General features: G+C 42.8%; 2 protein-coding genes across 6 annotated transcripts in view; both read left to right on the top strand.

The window, feature by feature from the left end:
* hivep1 (HIVEP zinc finger 1) overlaps positions 1 to 13937 on the top strand; it is a 67051-nt gene extending 53114 nt beyond the window's left edge. For all 5 annotated transcript variants that reach the window (XM_085149857.1, XM_085149861.1, XM_085149860.1 and 2 more), the window contains 7 exons: positions 648 to 701; positions 3836 to 9612; positions 9709 to 9842; positions 9931 to 10106; positions 10628 to 10729; positions 11446 to 11969; positions 12190 to 13937. In XM_085149857.1, the coding sequence (XP_085005983.1) occupies positions 648 to 701; positions 3836 to 9612; positions 9709 to 9842; positions 9931 to 10106; positions 10628 to 10729; positions 11446 to 11969; positions 12190 to 13287 (7865 nt within the window). In that variant the 3' untranslated portion in view covers positions 13288 to 13937. The remainder of the gene's footprint in view (positions 1 to 647; positions 702 to 3835; positions 9613 to 9708; positions 9843 to 9930; positions 10107 to 10627; positions 10730 to 11445; positions 11970 to 12189) is intronic.
* Positions 13938 to 17360: 3423 nt separating this feature from the next.
* Positions 17361 to 21523, top strand: edn1 (endothelin 1). The gene is made up of 5 exons (XM_085149863.1): positions 17361 to 18190; positions 18395 to 18545; positions 18840 to 18989; positions 19158 to 19262; positions 20474 to 21523. Exons 1-5 carry the CDS (start codon positions 18130 to 18132, stop codon positions 20610 to 20612), a joined length of 606 nt encoding a protein of 201 aa, XP_085005989.1. The 5' UTR covers positions 17361 to 18129; the 3' UTR covers positions 20613 to 21523.
* Positions 21524 to 23065: the final 1542 nt, after the last annotated feature.

Genomic DNA, 23065 nt, shown 5'->3' with positions numbered 1-23065 from the left:
TTCTGTATCCTTCCTCACTCCCACAGCCAGTGGCAGTGACCTGCAGGAGCAGGAAACCAGAGGATTTAACTCATCTCTTTGCCTCTATTCCACTGTGTATAACCCACTCACGCCACAACGAGCCAGTCTATATAATTAATATTGATTACAGTACCGCGTCACCTCCCACACATCCATATGGGTCATACAAAAACAGGTTCTTAACCTGCTGGATGTGGGTGATATGCTGTGACATATAGAAGAGCTGAATTGAATACTCTTGTGCCCCCCGAGGGGCGTAAACTGCAGTTAAATATGCAAATTGATCTGTGGGTTAGAGCGCACACTGTGATAATGACAACGAACCCACCTTATAGACTTGTTTGCAAACTTAATCTGTGTATCAAACACCCTCGTACTGCTCTTTTTTTCTGTAGGTGGGTGTGCCTGCGTGATTGTGTTTTTGTGTGCGCCCCCCTTCATATGATTACAGTAGTTTCCATAATGGAATAGTGCACTCTCTCTGCTATGGAAGAATGTCTGTTTTTCATTTGAAAGACCTTCAGCCGTGTGGGAAGCATCCCCAGAATCATTAGTTCATTCTGCACTGCCTCGACTGTCGAGCGCGCTGCTCTGTGCTGAAAATGGTTTCTGTTCTTGTGTTGCAGATAAAATCGAGGAGGCACAGAAAGAGCTTAAAGACCCCAAAGGCTCACAGAAAGGTAAGAGATCTCTTATCAAAACTTGCAATTTCCAGAGAACTGCGAGGAAAGCTTTCTCTTTCATTTTTAATGTAGAATATCTTCTCTTTCACCACCTCAGGGTTTAAAGTGAATTAAATAAGTAATTTAACTTAAAATAAAGCACAAGCAAAAAGCGCAAAATAAATGCAAAATCACTGATGTGGAAAGGAAAGATTATTATATCGGTCACATCAGTGAGGCACGGCAAGCACATTTCACCCAGAGGAAACCCAAAGTGCTTCAGGGTACACGGGCAAAAACACAAAAAAAAATTATAATAAAAAAGTAAAAACAACAGTGATTTACTGTTATTAATATGAATAAATCCTGCATTTAAACAGGCAGACTCATTAAGGTTTTTATGGTAATAAAGTGCTTGAACTCGTGTTTATTGTAAGAGGTACAGCTAATGTTAGAAAGGTTTGCAAACCTGATATTATAAGTACTGTATTTAAAGGAAAAAAGAGAGCAGAGTTAACTGCCCTTATAAACATCATGTGTGTGTTTTTTATTTTTATTTTAGTGAAGACTGTTGATGCATTTATCATGTCTTCTGAGCATGAAAGCAGATATTAGTGGCAGATGTTTATGTGGTTGCACAAAAATGTCCCATTTAAATTTTAAGGTTTTCTTTAAAAGCAATTAGATATTTAACTACCAAGTACTGTAGAGCTGTTGATGCTTCCAGGTTGGTGTGAACTTGTTATTTCTACCTGGTCTCCAGTGAAATGTGTGATTTATACTTCTGCAGTGAATCTATGTAGAGCCTACGACGTAGCCTTTCACAGGTGTGTGACGCTGTTGCCAAATTCAACCCCTAAACCACGATGGGCTGCCAGTGATCTGGTGGAGTTTATTTATTTTTTTGTTCACGATCCATTCATAATCATGTGATAATGCTGCAGTTAAATTGAAATTAAAATATATATATATTATTGTCCGTCTCCTCTAAAGATGAACCCGGCAATTAAATTGGAGAATTCCGTCATTTACTAATCAGAAGTTCAGGGTTTGATCCACAGCTCCTCTAGCCCTCCGTGTTGATTTTCTTTGGGCAAGCTGGTGTTAGAGCGTGTACATAAAGGGTAAAAAGGGCTCAACGGCAAAGAAGAGTGCGCTGTGTGTGCCTAAGAGAACTTTAAGTGCTCAGTAAGAGTAGAAAAGCACTATATAAGGACCAGTGCATTTACCATTTAAATGGCCTGGCCATTTAATGTTTCCTTTGTTTTGATCTGTGTGCATAAATTCTCAGTAATCTTTCCATTATGCCCCGACTGAACACATGAACAGTTTCTTTGATAAGTGGACTGTTGTGTAACTACATTGAAATAGAAAAGCCAGTTTGACTAAGCTGTGCCTGAGAATCAGCCTGCTGTGCATTTTCCTTTTAATGACACTCAACCTTAAATGGGATTGGGTGGTGATTCTAAACAGGGTATAAATATCTCAGTCCACCTCTTAAAGTACAGCAGGTAGTTTTATCACTGCCAGCAAGTCAAAGGGTAATCCCTTTGGCAACCTGCCGTATGAAGAAGTATGTGAATTGCCCTCAGTCTAGATAACTAAAGGATCGCCTTTATTTTACATTAAATATATTATTTTAATGCAGTTACAGGAACATAAGAGTGTTTAGAAATGAGGAGAAGGTTAACAAAAAGGGCTTCTTTTATCTCAGTGACTGTTAATGATGGAAAACTTGTGGTGAAGTCATGTCCCTTTTTTGAGAACTGGTTTGTGTAGTTTGGATGAATAAATATTGTCTTTTAGCTACAGTTTGTACAAAGATTGTTTTTAAGCATCAATTAGAAAAGGTTATTTTAAAAAACAGGGTTTGTTCAGAAGACCTTGTTATATTGATTGCATGGCAGTTTTAAAGCCTCTGTAGTTGCATGGTTGCGTGGAGAATGGATTTACTTATGTAAAGGGAAGCCCTTGAAAGAACCCTGAAGTCATCTTGGGAAATACCTACACAGGCCAGGAAACTGTGACAGGCTGTGACACTGCTACTCTTGTGCAACATGCCCATGAAAACACTTGCCTCAGTCATTATTATGGGACACCATTGCATGGGTGTGCCCTTTTTAAAACAGTGCACCTATTATTATAAGAATGCAGCTCAGTAAGCATGCAGATGTACTTTGTTATACGCTAGTTATTTGCACCATTTTCTGATCAGCCGAGCCTTCATAGGTCAACATTTCTTATCAACAAGGGCAAGAAATGACTGTTACTTGCATAATAAAGCGTGGGTCTCCGTGGTATTAGTCACACAGCTAACGAGTGCGAGGGCGAAGTATCTTCACTGTAGTATACGTCTATCATTATCTAAATAAAGCAAATTATCGATAAGCTGATGGAAAACAAAGTAGGCTGCAGAGAAAGCTTTCACAACTGGAATGTTGAAGCTCTCAAAAAGCTGTTTAATACATATTTTTATATATAACAATCACAAATGTTATGTATTCGTTTTACAGTTGGATTAAAATAATAATACATGTACATGTAAATGATTATCTTGCTATGTAACTGTGCAGTATGATCCAGAATAGTGTCACTATTTGTCACTAAATTTGTCACTGGCGATAACACAGCTTATATAGTACAGAATTAATAGTAAAAGTAGTTAATTTATTTAAATAGTGGGAAATAAAGCAAAAACAGAACAGTCAGTAATTTTAATAGACTGCAGTCTACTTGTTTTATTGTTTTCAGTTGGAAGATGGTGCTGGTATTTATATTATTGTCATATTGAGATTAAAGTGTGTTTCAAACATTCTTCATGTGCAATAAAGGGGTAAAACAGAAGCACTGTAGTCTGTGAGCTGTTGATCTTTTTCTTTTCCTGTGTGCATTTTTGTTTTAGTTTCATGTAACAAGAAGAGAAGTTAGTTAGTTATATGGAAAATATGATTTTCAAAATGGCATTAGAGTTATTTCCTGTGCCCAATAGAGATTACATTTAAACTCATTTTATAAGCCAAGGTTGTCAGCAGTAGAAGTTAATTTTTTCAATAATGTCATTTGTGCTAACTCTTTGTGGTAGCACTGGAAGAGAGGAGATGAAGGAAATGGTTATTATACCACTTTAATTATTGTTGTCTCTGTCTCCATAGGGCTATCTGACAGCAGTCGAAGAAATGCGGACAGCATAAAGGGTCTTAAGAGGAAGAAGGTTGTTGCAGAGAATCAGCTAAAGAAAATTCCAAAATCTCCAGTGAAGAAGCCCCTGCAGTCAAAAACATCTGCTGAATCTGCTCTCCGAGGATCTTCGTCCAAGGAAACTCCGCATTCTTGCTCCTCCTCCTCCAACAGTCCTTCCCACAATCTTTCAACATCGCCCAGTGGAGAAAGTGACCAAAAGTATGCTCAACCAGTTGCAGCGTCCCCTGACAAGGGGTCATTTTCTGCTGAGGCTGAAAGGCTGAAGCAGAAAAAATCATCTTCTAGGCCACCATCGCTTGAGCTCACAGCTGGTGAGGAGGACACTCTGATTACTGCTAAAGGAACTCTAAAGCCTAAAGAAAACAAAAGCCAAGACTCCAGCTTTAACGGAGATCCTTACGCCAACAGCGCTCCACTTGATGTTCTACTTAAGGCCATGGAGCCTGATTTTAGCACACTGGCTGAGAGGAAAGCCTCGATGCAGGTCACAGCCATCGGTAAAGCCAGTGGTGAAATCACAGCAATGTCAGGTGTCAATGTTGGTCTCCAGACCCAACCTTCCCATATGCAGACCTATTATATTGACAAACAGGGCAATGTCATTGGCATTGCAGCGCCAATACAGGGAAATCTACAAACAGCTCCACAGGGTACCGCTCCCCTTGCTACACCGCATTTTATGCCCGTTGCTTCCAATCCAGAAAATCCTAGCTTGCACATAAACTTTAATGCAGGACCATCTACTATAACTCATGCTCCTGTTCCCTCTGGCTCAAGTGCTTTGCCACAAAGCCAACCACCAGTTGTGCACACATGCCAATCCCTCTCAGCCAGTGTTCCCAGCAGTATTCAGGTCCCAGTTACACCAGGCAGCAACCAAGTTCAGATGACCACTGTTATGACCTTTGGTGCTGAACAGGTTTCCAAGGACCAAAAGCCTAAAAAACCAGGAAAGTACGTTTGTGAATACTGCAACCGGGCATGTGCAAAACCCAGTGTGCTGCTCAAACACATCAGGTCTCACACAGGAGAAAGGCCATATCCCTGTGTTACTTGTGGCTTCTCATTCAAAACCAAGAGCAACTTGTACAAGCACAAGAAATCACATGCTCATGCCATAAAACTGGGTCTCATTGCACGCTCCGAATCAGGAGGTGGATCGCTATCTCAAGAGTCTGACAAAACCACAGGAACACATTCAGAGGCAGAGGAGAGTGGAGACAGCGATGAGGAAGGTAGCACGGCCGACTTAGACCCCGACTCGTCACAGAGCAGCGTGGCTGCTTTGTCTGAAAACAGTTTACAGAGTGCAGGTGGAACACAAGCCAACCATGGGGAAGTGGACTTATCCGGTGTTTCTGACTCAGTCAAATCATCCCCAGCTCAGAGAGCTCACGAGCCTAAAGTAACAGCTGCACTCCCAAAAGTTGTTGTGTACCCCGTTAATGTCTCCCCTCTGAGGGCGGATAGTCCAAGAGTTACAGGAGCAGCACCTGAGCAAGCTGCTGCACAACGACAACGAGACTTCCAGACTGCCAGTCTGAGATCGAATATCACAGTCTTGTCATCTCTGAAAGGGGTGGATGGTGCAAATCCCTTACTAGAAACCGTCAGTGAAGATGAAGACCAACACTGCAAGTCTCCACTGTTAAGTGGGCATGCTCAGCTTCAGCGGCAACAAGCAACAGACTTTTCTCAGCAGCAACAGCCTAAGTGTCTACTTAGTCCACGTAGTTTGGGAAGCACTGATTCAGGTTACTTCTCACGTTCTGAAAGTGCTGATCAGGCCATGAGTCCACCCAGTCCATTTGTAAAGATAACTCCACCAGTAGATGTTGATATTGCCAAGAACACTCTTCCTAATGTCCCTCCTGTGGTTGCCTCAGTCATGCATGTAGCACATGAGCAGAGACCAAGGGCGATAGACGGACAAATGCGTCCACGATTAGAAGCCAGTGCACGCTCTTTAGAAGAACGAATTACAAAGTTGATATCTGATAATGAGATAGTAGTTGACAACAAGCAGCTGGACAGTGTAAAGCCAAGGAGGACCTCGCTTTCAAGGAGAGGTAGCATAGACTCCCCGAAGTCATACATATTTAAAGACTCTTTTCAGTTTGATCTTAAACCAATGGGAAGAAGGTCAAGTTCCAGCTCAGACATCCCCAAATCTCCATTCACTCCCACAGATAAATCAAAGCCAGTATTTCTTCTTTCTGTACCCCCCCAATACCCACCGATGGATTGTTTGCCAATAACAAGGAGCAACTCTATGCCTACTACACCAGGACACACTGCTCTTCCCCTTAATGTTGCTGCTGTCCCCCATCCTTTGCGCAGCAGCCAGTCATGTGATGACAAAATTAGTGCACTAAATGACGATGTATTTTCATCAGCTCCATCAACCCCAAATCCTGCAATGCATTCTCGTACCTTGGTCAGACAAACAGCAGTAGAGGACTTTTCCCACAATGAGAGACATGGCCTCCCCTCTGTTCGCTCCATGGATGAGGGCTATATCGGACAAAGCAATTCTGCAGAGCACATGCAAAGAAGCAGGTCTTTTGAACACAGTCAGGAAAGAAACAGAAAACCTCAACAGACTAAAGGCACGATGTACGAGTGTGAAACGTGTCGTAACCGGTACAGAAAGTTAGAGAACTTTGAAACTCACAAGAAATTCTACTGCTCTGAACTTCATGGTCCAAAAAACAAACCAATGGCTGCCAAAGAAACTGACCAAGATGTTTTTCATGTTAATTTACAGCAGCCGATAGCAGGAGCAACCACACCTGGGCCAGGGGTACTTGATCAACAGACATCATTCAGGAAGAGGAGGAAAATGAAAAGTGTTGGTGATGAGGATGATCAGTCTCCAACTGATACTAGTGCACCTTGCTCTGTTAGTTTTGAGCTACCAGCAGTTCTGGCAAACAGGAATTTTCCTCACCATGCTGTAATAGTAGATATACAACCCAAAACCAACCAGCCAAAGCTACCTCAGATACAGCTTGTAGCAAGAGGCATTAATTCTCCAGATTCCAGACTTTCGCCAATACGAGAGACCCAGATCAGTACCCCTGCTAAAGGAGACTTGCAAAGGCAAGGCAGTGGCACTTCAGTCATCAGACACACCAACTCTCTCAGCAGACCCAATTCCTTTGAGACAGAGTCTATTGACAGGATCTCTCCTGCTGATAGCATGGAGAAGGATCCCCTGAACAAACCCAAATCAGATGTGGCATCTGGTGTCTTAGCTGATGGTTACCATGAAACCATATCAAAACCTAAGAGCACGGATTATGGAAAACAAAGAAAGGAGCAGTGCACTGATAGGACAGTGGCACCAGTTGGTGAACACTCTACTCCTATCCATCAGTCTCGCCTTGTTCGTCAAAATAACATTCAAGTTCCTGAGATTTTAGTCACAGTGGAACCAGACAGAGAACATGAAACACAGACTGCTGAACCAGCAGATAAACCTGCAGATCAGTTCAGCTGGCCTCAGAGAAGTGAGAGTTTGTCAAAGCTGCCAGCAGAGAAACTTCCCCCTAAGAAGAAAAGAATTCGTCTGGCTCAAATGGATCATTCATCGGGTGAATCCAGTTTTGAATCGAGCCTCTCACGAAGCCTCAGCAGGGACAGCAGTCTTTCTCGCGGCTCCAGCATCTCAGCCTCTTTTGACAGAGATGAGCCATCTAGATCGGAGAGTCCTTCTCGAGGAGAGTGCGTTGGTAAAATGCCCGAGACTCAGTGTTTGCCAACAGCTTTCAACACCCTTGGTGTGCCTGGAATGATGAGGCGTGCCGCATCTGAACAGATCACATGTACTCAACCCTCTGTGGAGATTTCATGTGACTACCGCAGCAAATCCTTTGACTCTGGCAATGTATCTCCAAGTAGATCTCTGTCACCTGCTGGACAGCCAAAAAGTGGACAACTCTCCCAACTTTCCCAGGTGCCACTAATTGAAAGGAGACGGGGGCCATTAGTTCGGCAGATGTCTTTAAAAATTGGACCTGAAAGTCAGCAACCTGTTAGGAAAGCTGCCGCACCTTTAGATAAACCTCTCATTGGAAATGTTAGCTCTTTCACTCATAACAGACCCCAGCAGATTCACATTACTAGCAGGCGCACAGTGCCTCAGCCCTTTGTCCTGCACACAGAAGAACCACCACTGCAAAAGAATGAGCAAATGGTGCAGAGCATTAATTTGGGTAGCCCAACTCAGCAGCCTCAAGTCCATGGCCTTCCACATCCTTGGCACCAAACATCAAGGGTTCAAATTTGCCAAAAGATACAACAACCACTAAACCAGATCTTGGTTTGTCGAGAGAACATCCAAAACAAACCAGCTGACACAGAAGAAAAAAAACATTTTGTGCCCAAATACCAACTACAGTGTCCAGCTCTGAGAACAGGCCAAACCTTTTCCTTCTCTGGCACACAGGGAGCTCAGATAGCCCTGCCAGTTTTAACAATACCAATTGCCAATCCGATTTTGAGCATTTCAAAATCATCTGATGTAATCCAAAATTTGTATGTAGCTCAACCCAGTCAACAGGCTGCAGACAGTAAAACACAGACGGTTGTTTTGTCGGGTGAACAGCGAAGAGAATCATTTGATCAAACCCAAGGAAGTGCTATACCACTGCCACAGATCTTGATAACTCACGAGCAGATCCACCCTGCTCACTCTGTGCCCAATAAAAATAGCCTGTCGTCGACTCCTAGTGTGGAAAGTGATTTTCGTGTTGTAACAACTGCAAAGAAAGATAGGACTCAAGCTCAGACAGGAGGCCCTCATAACCGCACTGTAGAACAAACTCCTCTTGGGTCTTTACATTGCACGCAGAAACTGGCATCAGTAACACTATGCCCACAGCAGGAACCCACTGCATCAAGCAAACGAATGTTGTCACCTGCAAACAGCTTGGACATCTACATGGAAAAGCACCAAAAACGAGCTAAAGATGAGCATGGTGTGGCCTGCCTCACCGATGGACGATCAGTCAATTATCTTAATTCCAAGATGTCGGAGGTGACCCGACAACGGAAGCTGACACTCGTTAGGCAGGTGTGCACAACTGAACCAGTGGACAGTCCCATTGAGACGGAGGCCCCACCTCTGCCCCAGGTTAAGTCAGATGGGGAGAAGGACTCAGAGGCTACTGATGATGTTAAACCTATGTCACCTGATGGTACTGGGATAGAAAAAGATACAATAACTGTTATTCATGAAGAGACAGGTCCTATCCTGAATACTACACTTGGTAGCCAGGGAACCTCCATGCCAGCCAACAACAATCTGAAGCCTCAAGAAAAAGCTGAGGAACAGAGGTGGACTCCAGCCAAATCCCCAATTAGGCCCTCCAGTTTCCACGGTGGTCAAGTGAAATTGACCACATCTGTGTCTGTGGTTAACACAAAAGACAGCCACCGCCTGTCTTTCCCCAGCCTGAAGACCACCACAACTTTCACATGGTGTTTTTTGATGAAAAGGAAACCTCTCCATGTTCAACAGACCGACCTGAAGACTTCAGCATACGCTACCTGGACAGCCAAACCCAACAACCCTAACCCACTGGGGTTGCCTACCAAGGTGGTCATGTCTTTGTTTGACTCCAAGCAGAGCTCCAAGAAAATACACTACACATCAGCCATAAAAACAAGTGGGAAAGCGGACATCTTGTCTTACTCAGGCAAGCTGAAGGATGTCATGCCCAGGGTAAGACTAACTTTCTGCAAAGTCTGAAATTTCATAATGTTGTAATGATGACTTGTTTCTTGAGTCACATCCAAAAATATCATATTTTTCCTGCAGTTGCCAGTAACCCAAAAGTCTGTATCAGTTGAAACCAAAAGTAAAGTGCAGCCAGAGACTCAAGCCAGCAACGATTCAGACAAGGACTTGGTCACTACAACAGAACCGAGGCGAATCAAAATATTTGATGGCGGGTATGAAACGGAACAATCAGATTATATTCAAAATGTTAGAAACATTATGTTAGATTTTGTGCCTCATGGTTACATTTCAAACCCACAGGTACAAATCTAACGAGGAGTATGTTTATGTACGTGGCCGTGGGCGAGGTAAATACATCTGTGAGGAATGTGGGATTCGCTGCAAGAAGCCGAGCATGCTGCGCAAACACATCCGTACTCACTCTGATGTCCGGCCGTACCATTGTGTCCACTGCAATTTCTCCTTTAAGACGAAAGGTGAGTGTTAAAGCCATGTGATTATAATTCGTACAATGCAGTTGAATAAGTCCATTTTAAATGCAGTACATGCATGTATGATTTTTCATTTGCCTTGTCTTTTGATAATTAGTGCAGCCTCGTATAAACAGCAACAAATGCAGTTCTGTTAATGTCTTTAAAAGTTATAGCTCTTTCTCACGCCTGATTTTGCAATATCAAACTCTGTATCTGTCACACACTGGAACTGAAAGAATTTACTCCTTCCTTTTACAAGCTGTGAAATTAAAAATGTTATTCCACCATCTCTTAAACCAAGACAGTATGATTCACCATTCTTTATCGAACTTGCCTACCCACGCGACACTGCAGAACAGTACTTGGTGTCAGCAACCCACGTTCATTTAAAAATGTCTTTATCAGTTACTCACCCTTTACATAGAGCTTTCCCAAAGACCGCATACTCTTACATAAACTCCTTCTGTGCTATTGTTCAAGCTCTACCCACCCGTAAGACCTCATTGCCTCCTTTTTTGTTACAGGCAATCTGACCAAGCACATGAAATCCAAGGCCCACAGTAAGAAGTGCATGGAGATGGGGGTGCCTGACGGACTAATTGACGATCAGGATGCTGAGGACTCTGGTACGGTGCTTTGCTGCTCGGGATTTTCCTTGAGGGAATTGCAGAAGGATCATTATTTGCACAAAAGCCATAACTTCTATAAGATGAACAGTTTGTCTGTAAAATATGAGTTTTGTATTACTACATACAGTTGAATATATAATATTGACTTAATTCAGATTTACTTATACAATCAGCTTTGATTTCTAACAGCAGGATTGCCCTTCTTTTAATAGTTTAATGGCATGAAATATATAACATGGAGTGTCCCTGCTTGTGCTCTGTTGCTTTGTCGATCAATGGCTTTGCCACGGTCTAATTAGAAATTCTAAATGCAGCTTCTTCCTCTTAACTCAAAGCGCATGTGGGCGACATGCACAGCGTTTAGAAAGAGGAAATTGCTGCATCTAATTTTAGAAAAAAAGAGGGAGAGAGAGGCTGCCTGAAAACATTCTGTGGTCCAAGTCTCTAACAGCTTATTTGTTTTTCCTCCTCTGCCTGTGATGGAGCTCAGGGGCGTATGGTGGTGTAGGGTGTGAAACACTGCAGCAGCAGTACAAAACATCCATGAGTAGCGGGATTTTCAGTGCTGTTTTTTCTCACTTTAAGAAAGAAATCTTGGATGATAATCAAAGTTATTTAGTGAATGAGTTTTTTTTCTAGCTGTGATGACGTGCATGTACAGCAGAATTCAGAGACAAGAATTCAATTTTTCTTCTCACGTATTTCCTCGGCAGGAGACCGCAGTCATGTGAGCAGTGCTGACCGCCAAGATTCAGATGGAGATGACTCCGATGGTCCTGATGATGAGGAGAATGATGACAACGAGGAGGAAGAGGAGGACAGCCAGGCAGAGTCGGGACTCTCTACCAATCCTTCTGTGTCTGCAAGCCCGCAGCACATCTCTTCCAAAGAGGCTGACGTCCCTCCTAGTGCACTCCTAGCCCAGATGTCGATCAGCTCCATCTCACTCCCTCTGTCCCAGCCTCCAGTTCCCGAATCCCACACAACATACTCCGAATCTGTCCCCATGATGAGCCCCGTGTTCCTGAGCAAGCATTCGGGGTCCTGCTGCAGTCCAATGGCTTTCCTTCACTCTCCTCCACCTGTTGCCACCACATCAGAGTCCTACACCTCAGACACAGAGTCAGTGCACATGATGAGCCCAGTGTCACCCTGCAGGCAGATGTCCATCGACTACCCAGACTTTGATGTGCCCCCTAGTCCCCCAGTGCAAGGCAAGGGCTCCAAAATAGGCCAGGTGAGACCCTTATTTTCTCACTGTGTCCCCCTCCACCCCTCCCTGTCTGCTTCCCTTCTTTCCTATCCATACCCTTACTTTGACTCCTGCATGCAAGACACTTCCACAAAACTCCTCTGAGCAAAGGTGATTAATCCTATAGGTCTACTGGACTCATCCAGATAACTTGGGTTTTGCCAAAATAATGTCAAGAAGTGACAATATTCTTTTCCTTTCACAGGACACCTCTGCGTCTCCTGCTGTGGCAACCAGTGAGTCAAGTATACCAGTGGACCGGGGCACACAGACTTCCTCCTTTGGTTCTCAAGTTCCTTCACACTTCCCCCTACAGGGTGTATCTCAAACACCGGGAGCAGAGACCCAGACACACCTGTTTAGTCACTTGCCCCTGCACTCTCAGCAGCCGTCTCGCTCCTCTTACAGTATGGTTCCAGTTGGGGGGATCCAGCTGGTCCCTGCTGGCCTGGCAGCTTATTCTACCTTTGTGCCAATCCAGGCGGGCCCCGTCCAGCTCACCATCCCAGCTTTGAGCGTCATTCATCGAAACACGAGCCCGTTGCCAGCTCCCAACACTCCACCCCAAACGGAGAGCTTGCCAACTCAGCCACTTGTGGTCCAGGAACCAATCAGCAGTGTCGTACCCTGCTTCCCTCTAGGGCAGGTTACTGGCCTGCAGGCTCAAACAATCCAGCCAATGGGTCTGGAAACACTTAACCTCATGGGACTGACCAATACAGGCCTGGCATCCACACAGCTGCTGCCCCAGCAAGGCCTCACCCTCAATGCTGCCCTTGGAGTGCAGGTTTTAGCTGCCAACCCCACCTCCCAAAGCAGCACTGGGCCGCAGACACACGTCCCAGGCCTGCAAATAGTAAATATTGCCCTGCCTGCCATCATTCCTTCGCTCAGCCCTCTGTCCACCCTCAGTCCCCTCCCCGGGTCCTCTGAGAGGCAGGGAAGCCCTGAAGCTCTGGGAACACAGCCACCTCATGGTGAACACAGGCTTGGTTCACCACCCGCCCCTTTTAAGGTCAGCTCCTGTCCAGAACTGACCTCAGGCAGCAGGGCTAGCCCCGGAGGTAACAGTGGAGCAGAGCTCACACAGACTGTGGCGAGGGATGAACGAGAAAAATCCCTCCAGCAGAATCCATCACCAGCTCCTGAGAGTCAAGCAAGCAGCCTCAAACAGCCTGCAGCTGAAGGAGCTGGTGATCCTGCACCTCTACGACCGCCACCAGTGACCAGCTGGCAGAAGGTAGTTGAAGACTATAACGAGGCCTCCAGTGACGATGAAGACCGACTGGTCATTGCCACCTGAAACCCTCAAGTGGAAACACTTCTTCTTCTCCTTTTGTAATTCTTGTCACTTTGTAAGACTGAAAACACTTTTCAGGGGTTTGTTTCTCAGCAAATCACCTTTCAAAGCACAGATGCTGACATTCATATTGTACGTGCAATCATATGACAGTTATGATGATGATGACCAATCATTTAATTTTTTTTTCCAAATTGTCAGCTCCAGACAGTTTTTTTTCTTTTTTTTTTGTACATGTTGTATAGACAATTGTGCCTTTATGGAGTTTCTTGTTTAGGAATCTGTACATAATTCCTTATAAATTCAGTCAATGCTTGTGTTTAATTCAAAAAATAAAAAAGAACCATAATACTGGATGATATCAATTTTATTCTGGAGGATTCGTCATTCGTAAATTTATGGAATTATAAATGTTGTACTTGTATATGTACATTTCTATGGATTATCGGGCAATGTTTCTGTGTACAGATGTTGTGTTCAACTATTTATTATAATCCATCTAGTGCCCATTATGACCCATAAGTCCATAGGTATGTGCATTATGGTAGCTTTACATTGCTGTATCAATATTCTTAACTGTATCAGTAAAAATTGTTTATAAACCTTTAAACTGTCTTATACTTGATTGATTAAACACTTACTGCATTAAAAAAGAGGCTATTCGTCCCTCTGAACACCTGCAAACCTCACTCATTTCCAACAGTAAACATCAGTTTACAGGCTGTGCTTTTATATACTGGAAATTGACGGAATTGAGCCAAGAAAACACACTCCTGTCATTAAATGTAGACTTTAGTTTGCTTCTTCTCTAATAAAAGCTACTTTCATCACAGCAGGTAGCTGCACATGTTTGATTTGGCAGATTTATTTATTTATTTAACACCTGATCCCACCCCAGAGGAATTTGGAGCTTTCGTGTGTTAGGCAAATGTGTAAACCACTACACTATGGATGTATAGTTAATGATGCAACATCAGAAATGCTCCAGTTAGTGATCTTAACATACACTTTACACTTCATGTTACTCTCATCTTACGGGTTCATCAGTTACATGAATTATTATTGGTCTTCTCAGACTTGTAGCCATTATTAGAGCAAGATTGTCATTAGACAATTTTTTGTGTGAGACTTGTGAATCGGTTACAGGTGACAAGTGGAGTGTTTCAGTCTAACAATAAATAAATCAATTACATTTCCTGAAAATACTTTAAAGTTTATGTTTTAAAACAGAACTGGATTTGCGATGATAAGCTTGGTTTTTAGAGATTTTCGACTTTATTTTAAAACTCGGAAAGTTTTACAGACCAAACAGGAAAAGATCTGAAAGATGAATTAATGAGCAAATTGTTTGTTACAACTGCAAATAAAATAACACACTTGCCCAAAGGGATTTTATTATGAAATGAACACATTAATTGCGTGTCATTAATATCTGGTGCCCCAAAGCAATTACATCAAACTGCCATGTGAAGCACACATATTAATCTTAATAGTTTAAACCATGAAAATATGCTCTGCAGAGCCAAAAATGGAGCTTCTTAAATTCCAAGTAGGTGGTTATGTTTGTTTTCAGTGTTCAGGCTTTAGGTTCTTACCTCTCACAAAGATGATGTTGCACACGTTTGCTTCAGCACTGATGTTCTGTGTTCTAACCTTTGCATAGACCTGAGCAGAATGAAAATCAGCATGCTCACTGGGCTGTGTTAAATGATGAAAAAATACTGCAACAATCTTGAACCATAGTTCAATCTTCTTTTTCTTTCCTTTTTTTAAAAAAAATGTATCACTTACTACCACTGTTTAATGATAAACATTCCCTAAATATTGCAATTTGTTGATTTTAACGAGTAGAATTCAATCTAAACTTCGAATTGATTTTATTTTATACAAATAAAAAAAAGTGACGATATGGAGAGCTCAAACATGGCAAATTGGCCTCAGCGAGGGAAACTTCCCTGTCGTCTTAAGAGGTTTTCAGTGATAACCTCCTTGTTCTTCACCATTCAGAAAGGTGACTCATCCATCCACACTGAAGACTAATCCTCCCACCCCTCCTCCCTCAGGGCTGGCTGCTGTGGGTGAAGCTATAGCAAAGCAAACAGAGACCCCTAGAGGTCAAGATCTGCTACACTGATGAAGCGAAGAGCCAAAACAGAAGAAAACCTGGGCTGTTTCTAGAGGCTTAAGCACACCATGCATGATTTAAACTTGAGTGCCAGAATTTTGAATCCAAACCTTACAAATCTGCTCATGGTGCAGCTCCCCTGCTTTGCTTCTTTCCTGGACAAACTTGTTTTCCCAGCCAGTGGAAACTCTCGAGGCCAGTTTCTATGTAGGGGCATCAGAGCACGACAGGATACTTTACCTAAGACTTTTCCACTATGGGCATGCACACACATGCAAACAAGACCAATTTTCCACTGCTGCCCACAGCAAAGTGTGTCTGAAAATGAAGTACCCCTCGGTTTCCACGGTTTATTACAACTGGTGATGGAGGGAAACCATCAGATTAAGGAGCTGCTAGGGAGTCTGCTCCAACTTGTGATCGCAAGGTGACGCAAGACAACAGACAATCACAAAATACCCTACATGCTACAAACATTAATGTCATATGTGGAATTCAACTACAATTAATCTGTAAATAGGACACTCCATTTGGCCCATACTACTGAGCTGAGATGTTTAATCTCCGGCAAAAATCATGACCAAAGGGACCCCAGAAAAAGCTGTTTGCTTCGGTTATGTAATGTATTGTTTCAGGCAAACAATGCTGTGAAGAACAGAGAGAATGACTCACATTAAACTCACTTCTTTTTTTCAGCTCATGAACAAGCAGACAAACATTTTGATCTGCAGCAGTGCAGATTATACAGAGAGTGGACGACACGAGTCCCAATACGAACACATGCTGGCTTCTTAAGAAAATGCTGGAATATCTTATTAGAAGCTGTGATTAAGTGGATGCAACGGACAATACTTTGTACTGTTTCACAGTCTTAGATATTGATATGTGTATTGAAGTAGGAAATGAAGGAAGAAACAAATTGCATTGTGCTGTAGAGGTCTAATCGGGTTCATACTCCATTTAAGCTTGCTTTGAGTTTATTTTCCCATCATGAAACAATACGTGAGCAAGTTTTTCCACTAAAAATGATCATGCTGCTCTCTGTTTTTCACAGGTTTAGTCAGTGAGTGGGTGTATTCATGGTTAGAGGTTTACAATGAGTGTATATATTCACTCATTGTAAGGTAATTTTAAAAAAGGTACACTTACATTTTTAGACTAATTTTTACACTAATAAAAATAAAGTCGATTTTTTTGGGTCTTTTCTTGCGCTTTCTTTTCTTGCGCCCCCCCCCCCATGTGTAGATCACAGGTCAGATTTAAGACACTACAATTCTAAAGAAAAGCTGAGATCATTATCTAAGTTAAGGGGAGGTGCAGTAAAAAGAGTGCTGGAGACTGAACCAACACTCACTGCTTTAAAGCCTTTGTGCCAGTATGGTTGGCACTGCCATCTGGGCACTATGGCTTTTTTCAAATTGTGTCTTTAAGCTGTTATGCTGCTGTAGTTTGAAAGAATTATTTCACTTGACTGCAGACACAATACGGTGCATTCGTTATCATTAGAATGTAAAATTATTATGCCTGTTATACTTTTACTTGACAGTGTTTTTGCCAGCTGTTATTTTTAAAGCTCCAAAACCATATAGTTTCTCTCCACCACCTGAATCTCTGATCCTGCTGAAGGCACATACCTTACATACCTACACATACCTTTCATGATGGTTTCTAATTAGTCTCTACCTCCCTTTGGGTCATGGGTAATCTGCAGGTACCTGTTGTCTGCTTCACACAAGAAAATGAACCACTCCTTTTTCCCTTCACAAAGTTTGCCTCCTTGTCACCATCAGTTGCGACCGTTGTTGTCTACAAATAAGATAAAGCTAAAAATATTAATTCATCCTCTCATTAAAAAAGGGCATGAGGCACTTTTAAATTCCACTCATCACTTTTTGTGCAGATAATATGATATTTAGTACTAAATACCAAGTCATGTGTACGGGAACCAAGGCCTTACTTATTGTTGTTTATCAAAACTTCCATTATGTATTTAATTGTTGAGTATATTAAGCCTGGCTGTTAACATGTTTTTATTGTAATCCTGGGGACATTTTTTAATTTTTCAGAAAAGGTTAAGGCATCTTTATTGAGGTTTATTTTTGTATGCAGGAAAAACTGAGTAATTTTCAGAAAGAACTCATGCTGATACACTTTAAGTGAAGCATCAACATTTATTGTAGTTCTGTGTGCTTCAGCTATATTTCTGCTAAATAGCCCCAAGTCCCCTCTGACGCTGATGTATTAAACGTCTACAGTGAATATTTGCAAAAGCAGAAATGCTGTCACTAGACTGCCACCTGCTGTCTAATCAGAGCACCACTAGATGAGTAAGGCTCAGGTCGCATTTACTCGCCTGGAGTCTCCCCCCACACTCTCCACACCCCTAAACTTGGAACCAAAGCATCTCAAACTCCTCAACTTGGCCTGCACGGCCCCTTATCAGGGACCAACTGCTAACAAACATTATTGTCTGGGTACAAGCCAAAGGACAAAACGGTACAGCGCTGCAGGGGGAGGAGGGGAGGTGGGAAGCACTTGTACTATAAAGTCAAAGGGCTGCACATGTGGGCCCATACTGACAACAGAGACTGTAGACCGACACTTCTGCGCTCCTGCGCGAATCTCCGAGGACTCTCGCTGAAACGCTCTGAGGGATACACGCTCGTTTTCTCACCTCTGAGGGATTATTCATTTTCTTCAGCACTACTTTACTGCAAATTATGGATATATACGTTTGGATTTCCGTGTTATCAGTGATGTACTCCTGGATTTCCTCCACAGGTAACTTTTGCGAGATTTTTTCCAACCACTTATAAACTTAATTTTACGTAAATTCCATAAACACCGAGCAAACCACTCACCATGCTGAGTGAAAGCAAATCAAATCAAAAACATCCCCAGCCTGCAGTTATGCAGATTAGTCTCAACTTCTCTTTAGTTTAATAGCTTGTAGATTGTGTTTTGATAACGACGCTGTAATTACAGTCCTGTCGGCCCCCGCCGGAGACGCGCTCACCGCCTCCACCGTCAAAGAGGGGCGCCATGTGCGGACCAAACGCTGTTCCTGCGCATCGTTCCAGGACAAGGAGTGCGTCTATTTCTGCCACCTGGACATTATATGGGTCAACACACCTGAGTAAGTATTTTTAAGTGTGGTTAGTGGTCTCCAGCAGCGTGTAAACATGTGTAAAGAGAAAGTAAATCGCTTAGATTGATGTTTGACGAAGTTTTGCGATGGTTTTGGAGTAAATTACGCGTTTTTACTCTCTTTAAGCAATCTCCGATTATTTGTATTTTTGCACGTGAAAGCGAAACAACAAAATTGAATCGCATTCAACAGTCTTCTGATATGTTTTAAGCATGTTTAGTTTTCAGTTTTTGACACTTTGTTTTAGTTTTATGATTCTAACTGTGTCTCTGTCGCATCCAGGCGCGTGGTCTCGTACGGACTGGGCAACGCTCCGCGGAGGCGGCGCGCGCTCGCGGACTGCAGCGCACCCAGGAGCGTACCTCGCTGCCAGTGTGTCCGGGAAAACGACAACACCTGCCTGAACTTCTGCCGGCCTGAAAACCGCCTCAGGTGCGCTTCACACAGCCAAATCATATTTACTGACAGTGACACCAAAAGACGCTCCCAGTCTGTCGTTCTTGCATTGTTTCCATCACATGTGGCGACAGGTTTTGTGTAGAAAATGAATAACTGAAATGTGATCCTGTTCTCATCGCGTGTTTCTGCTCCCGCTCTCAGGTATGAGACAACGGCCGACGTGGTGATTCGCTTCCCCGGGGGCGACGACGGTGCTGGGGCGCAGCGCAAACACAAGCTGGCAGCAGACACGGACAGGATTAAGAGGTAAAACAACACGCTTGCACTAAAGAGGGATAAACACCGCAGCATTTGCAAAATAAAGTGGCAATTACAACCAGGGACATTAAAAGGATTTTTTTTAAATAGGGAGGGACTGGAAGGACAAAGAACAAGGCAAAAGAAATCAAAATATTTGATTTGAAATCTATAGAGGGCATTGTTCTCATGCTCCCATGTGGCCCTGTGCCATAACACAGGACAAAGTGGCACAGTGGAAACAAGCATTTGATCTCTTTACTTAAGAAAAAGTCACAATCTTACTTAACATTCTCAAGGTTTTAGCATCAAAATATACTCAAAGTAAAGTACTTCCTACACAGAATCATATACATGATACTGTGGGTAATAATTCTTGTTTGTTACTTTCATCCTGCAGCTGGTGATGATTTTAAATCATTTAAATACTTTTGGGTAGTTTAATTTATAATAACAGCAACATTTCTTAGTTGATTCATATTTAAAAATCACCATTAGTTAAATTAAAGCTTTGAAAAAAATGACTAAATAGAGTAAATAGTACTATATTTGTATTAAAAATGTAGTGGAGTAGAAGTAAAAAGCTGTAGATACATAATTAAAAGTGCTTTAACACTCTTGTCCAATTTTAGTCCAATAGCACTTTTGATGCTGGTGGGGCAGCAGGGGGCCATGCACCACCCCATGGCCACCCTCTATACACGCCCCTGTACAACCTCACAGCAACGCGGAGGTCCCTTTGTAGCGTGAAATATGTCAGCTCTTGTGAGTGTAAAACCCCGTGAGCCTGCAGGATAAAAACAGCCAGCACGTGTTTCAGAGGCAGAAATTTAGAGATTAACCCCCAAGCGAGGAATTCCTTGAAACTTATGATGCCTGAGCTGCGTTATAGATTCCATGAAACTCCTAGGATCGTGTGGAATTCACCTCGAGTAAGCTCTGCCACTTTACGTCGCTTAACTGTGGGAGCCGTGTGGGTAAAGGAGCCGCGTTCATGTGCTGTCATGCCTCAAACTTTGCGGCGCCACATGTCTGTATTTTCTCACTTATTAATAATTGGAATCATAAAACTCCAAACATCCATCTTCTTGAACCACTCAGGAGTAACAAGTTTGTTTTGAATGTGTTTGACTGACTGCTCCAATTCACACACCTGCTTTTTACATAATCTGCAAAGTCACTGGTTTGCATGTCTAATGGCTTTATGCCCTCATCTACAGGTTGAAGAACAACAGTGATAAACGGGCACCGCCTCCAGCGCTCAGGGCTGCGCTGAAAACCCGCCTGCTCCTGGAGAAGTGGAGGGTGAGACAGCACCACAGGGCGAGAGCATGGGAGGGCGAGAGCGTGGCCTCCTAAAGAAGACTGCTTTCCTCTGCACTTTGTCATACAGAGGCAGGAAGGGGCTTTAAACCTTCTCTAAAGCCAGCGGGGACTTCTGTGCAGCAGCGCCCCTCAGGAAGGAAGTGGGTAGCCCGCATAAGGCCGGCTATAACCGACTCCATGTCGGTTTCACGAGTGCAGCAGAGCAGAGAGCACAGACAGCTCGACCGGGCTGCACTTCTTCAGACGCCAGAATGACGTTAGAGACATTACAAGGATTCAGGTGAAAGGAGACAAGCTGAAAAAGAGAACTTGGCCCCAATCTGCAAAAATCAAGGACATTCATTGATCTTTTCAGATGTCACGGTCAGAGACTCACGCTTATGGACTTTACAAACAAACAAACAAACAAAAAAAGCAAAAAAAAAAACAACAGACACCAAATAACATTTCATAAAGCTGATATTACAGAGAGGAATGTACTCAAATCTTTCTAACAGAATAAAAAAAAAAAATCTCTGCTGTATATTCTGAAAATGCCATAGTTTCTTTTTCCTAGCACACAACTGCAATAACAGATCATCTGTCAGTAAAAGGGATTATGTGCCTTGTATCACGGCTTTGCTCGAGACATGTTTTCACTGACTGAAACTGTATTTACCTAACAGGGTGTCTCCTGTGTGTCAGCTGCTGGGAGCCTTTTTTTGTATTCCAGATGTTATCACCGATTTCTTGCCATTCACTCATCATAATTTATGTTTTCAGTAACTTTGTTGCTTACATGTGCTGCTCTCTATTTATTTATCATTTTTTACACATTGTAATTCGACGGCCATATTGGTCGATCCTTTGCTTGTTTGGTTTGTCATTTCTGCGAAATGATTGGTGGCCAACGTGCCGAATTCTGGCCAAACTTTAATAAATTTGATACGTTTATTTAAAAGCGACGGGTCGGCTCCTTCGTTCTTTTTGTCACGTCAAAGGTTCATTTTCCGCTGAAGAAAGAATGAATGTGGGATTAAAGTTTCTGAACTGGGACGAAAGCTGCATGTGTTCAGTATGCAGGGCTTTAAGTTGGTAAATAAAAAAAAGGGAAAGTCAGAAAGCAAAGTGTGAGTAACAAGATAAAGACAGACGAACTGAGAGGTAACAAGAAAGTGCAGATGTGGAATACAACAAGGCAAAGAGCAGTCAAACGCAGCTAAACATGCCCTTTCATCTCAGCAACAAACCTGTGTGTACACTGCAATTTCTAAACGAGCTGAAAGTGGACGTCGGGTTTCTTCCAGCAGCTCGCGGTTTATGTTCAACCCTGTGAGATGTGTCTTTTCTGTATCCACCTCAAAGTTTCAACATTTTATCGCCAAGTGACTCAGCAAAGTACAGCGTGTGTCACTCTTATGTAGTTCTCATTCCAACCTGGCACGGCCTCCCGGCTCACCTTTAATGATCATTACACATACAGGTCATTACGTACGCTTGCTGTCTCCTCGTCGACCTTTACCACTCCTCCTCCTCCAGGGGCAACTGTTCTCCTCTCAGGAGCTTCCGTGCATATCTTTTAATTTAATCTTGGCTCGTGAGTCAACTTTGTTTTATTTCAGTAAATCATTCATCCAGCTATTATCACTGCTGCAAAAAGAAACCCTAGAGCCATGGAAATGTCAGCTTTGAAGGAATTAAGAGAAATTAGTGTATGAACTTCTGGGCTAGTGCTGATACTGACATGAGACTAATATCTGACGTTTTAAAGTTTCAGAGTTCTTCAGCTCTTCGTTACAGTATTTATAAACATTTAGCATGACCAAAATTGACTTGACACAAATAATAAGTATCGGCCACAGAGAGTGGGGATGCAGATATTCAGCAATGTGCTGGTGCATCGTTTAAAATTAAAATCGGTCTCAAATGCTTAGAAGACAGATGTGGACTGTGGACTGTAACCTTCATCCTCAGCTGGGATTCTCCCACAGACAAGCAGGTTGGAAGAGCAAAAGCCAAATGCAGCTGCATGGTTCAACTAAGTGTTTAAATAGAGGTCATAAAGAAAGCTGTCTGAAAACAAAAGTGTTGAAAATATGTTACTCTAGGATCCATCCATTTTCTTAAGAGCTTATCCAATTTAGCATTGGGTGGGCACTGGGCTCTCTCCCAGCTGTCATAGGGCAAAAAGAAGGGTACACCCCTATGCAGGTTGCTAGTCTATTGCAGGGCTAACACAGGAATGAACCCAACATCCATGTCTTCAGACTGTGGCAGGAAAAATTCAACTGAAAAAGACCTGTTACCACAGATTTTTAAGCCCAACTCCTGTATAATTTGGAATACCTTAGCTGTTTATCCCCATTTCCTTTCATCAAAAATGGGTTCATGACAGCCACCTTTACCCCTCAGTGAACATCTGAAGGGCCGGACACATGCTCAGGTCCTCTGCCTGGTCTTTTCGGGATATGCATGATTTGATCTTTATTTGATGTAAATAGTTTTTA

The sequence above is a fragment of the Neolamprologus multifasciatus genome, chromosome 22, assembly GCF_963576455.1.
Source record: "Neolamprologus multifasciatus chromosome 22, fNeoMul1.2, whole genome shotgun sequence".
NCBI lineage: Eukaryota > Metazoa > Chordata > Actinopteri > Cichliformes > Cichlidae > Neolamprologus > Neolamprologus multifasciatus.
Note: the sequence above shows the minus strand (reverse complement) of the source record. Positions and strands in the feature narration are given on the sequence as shown.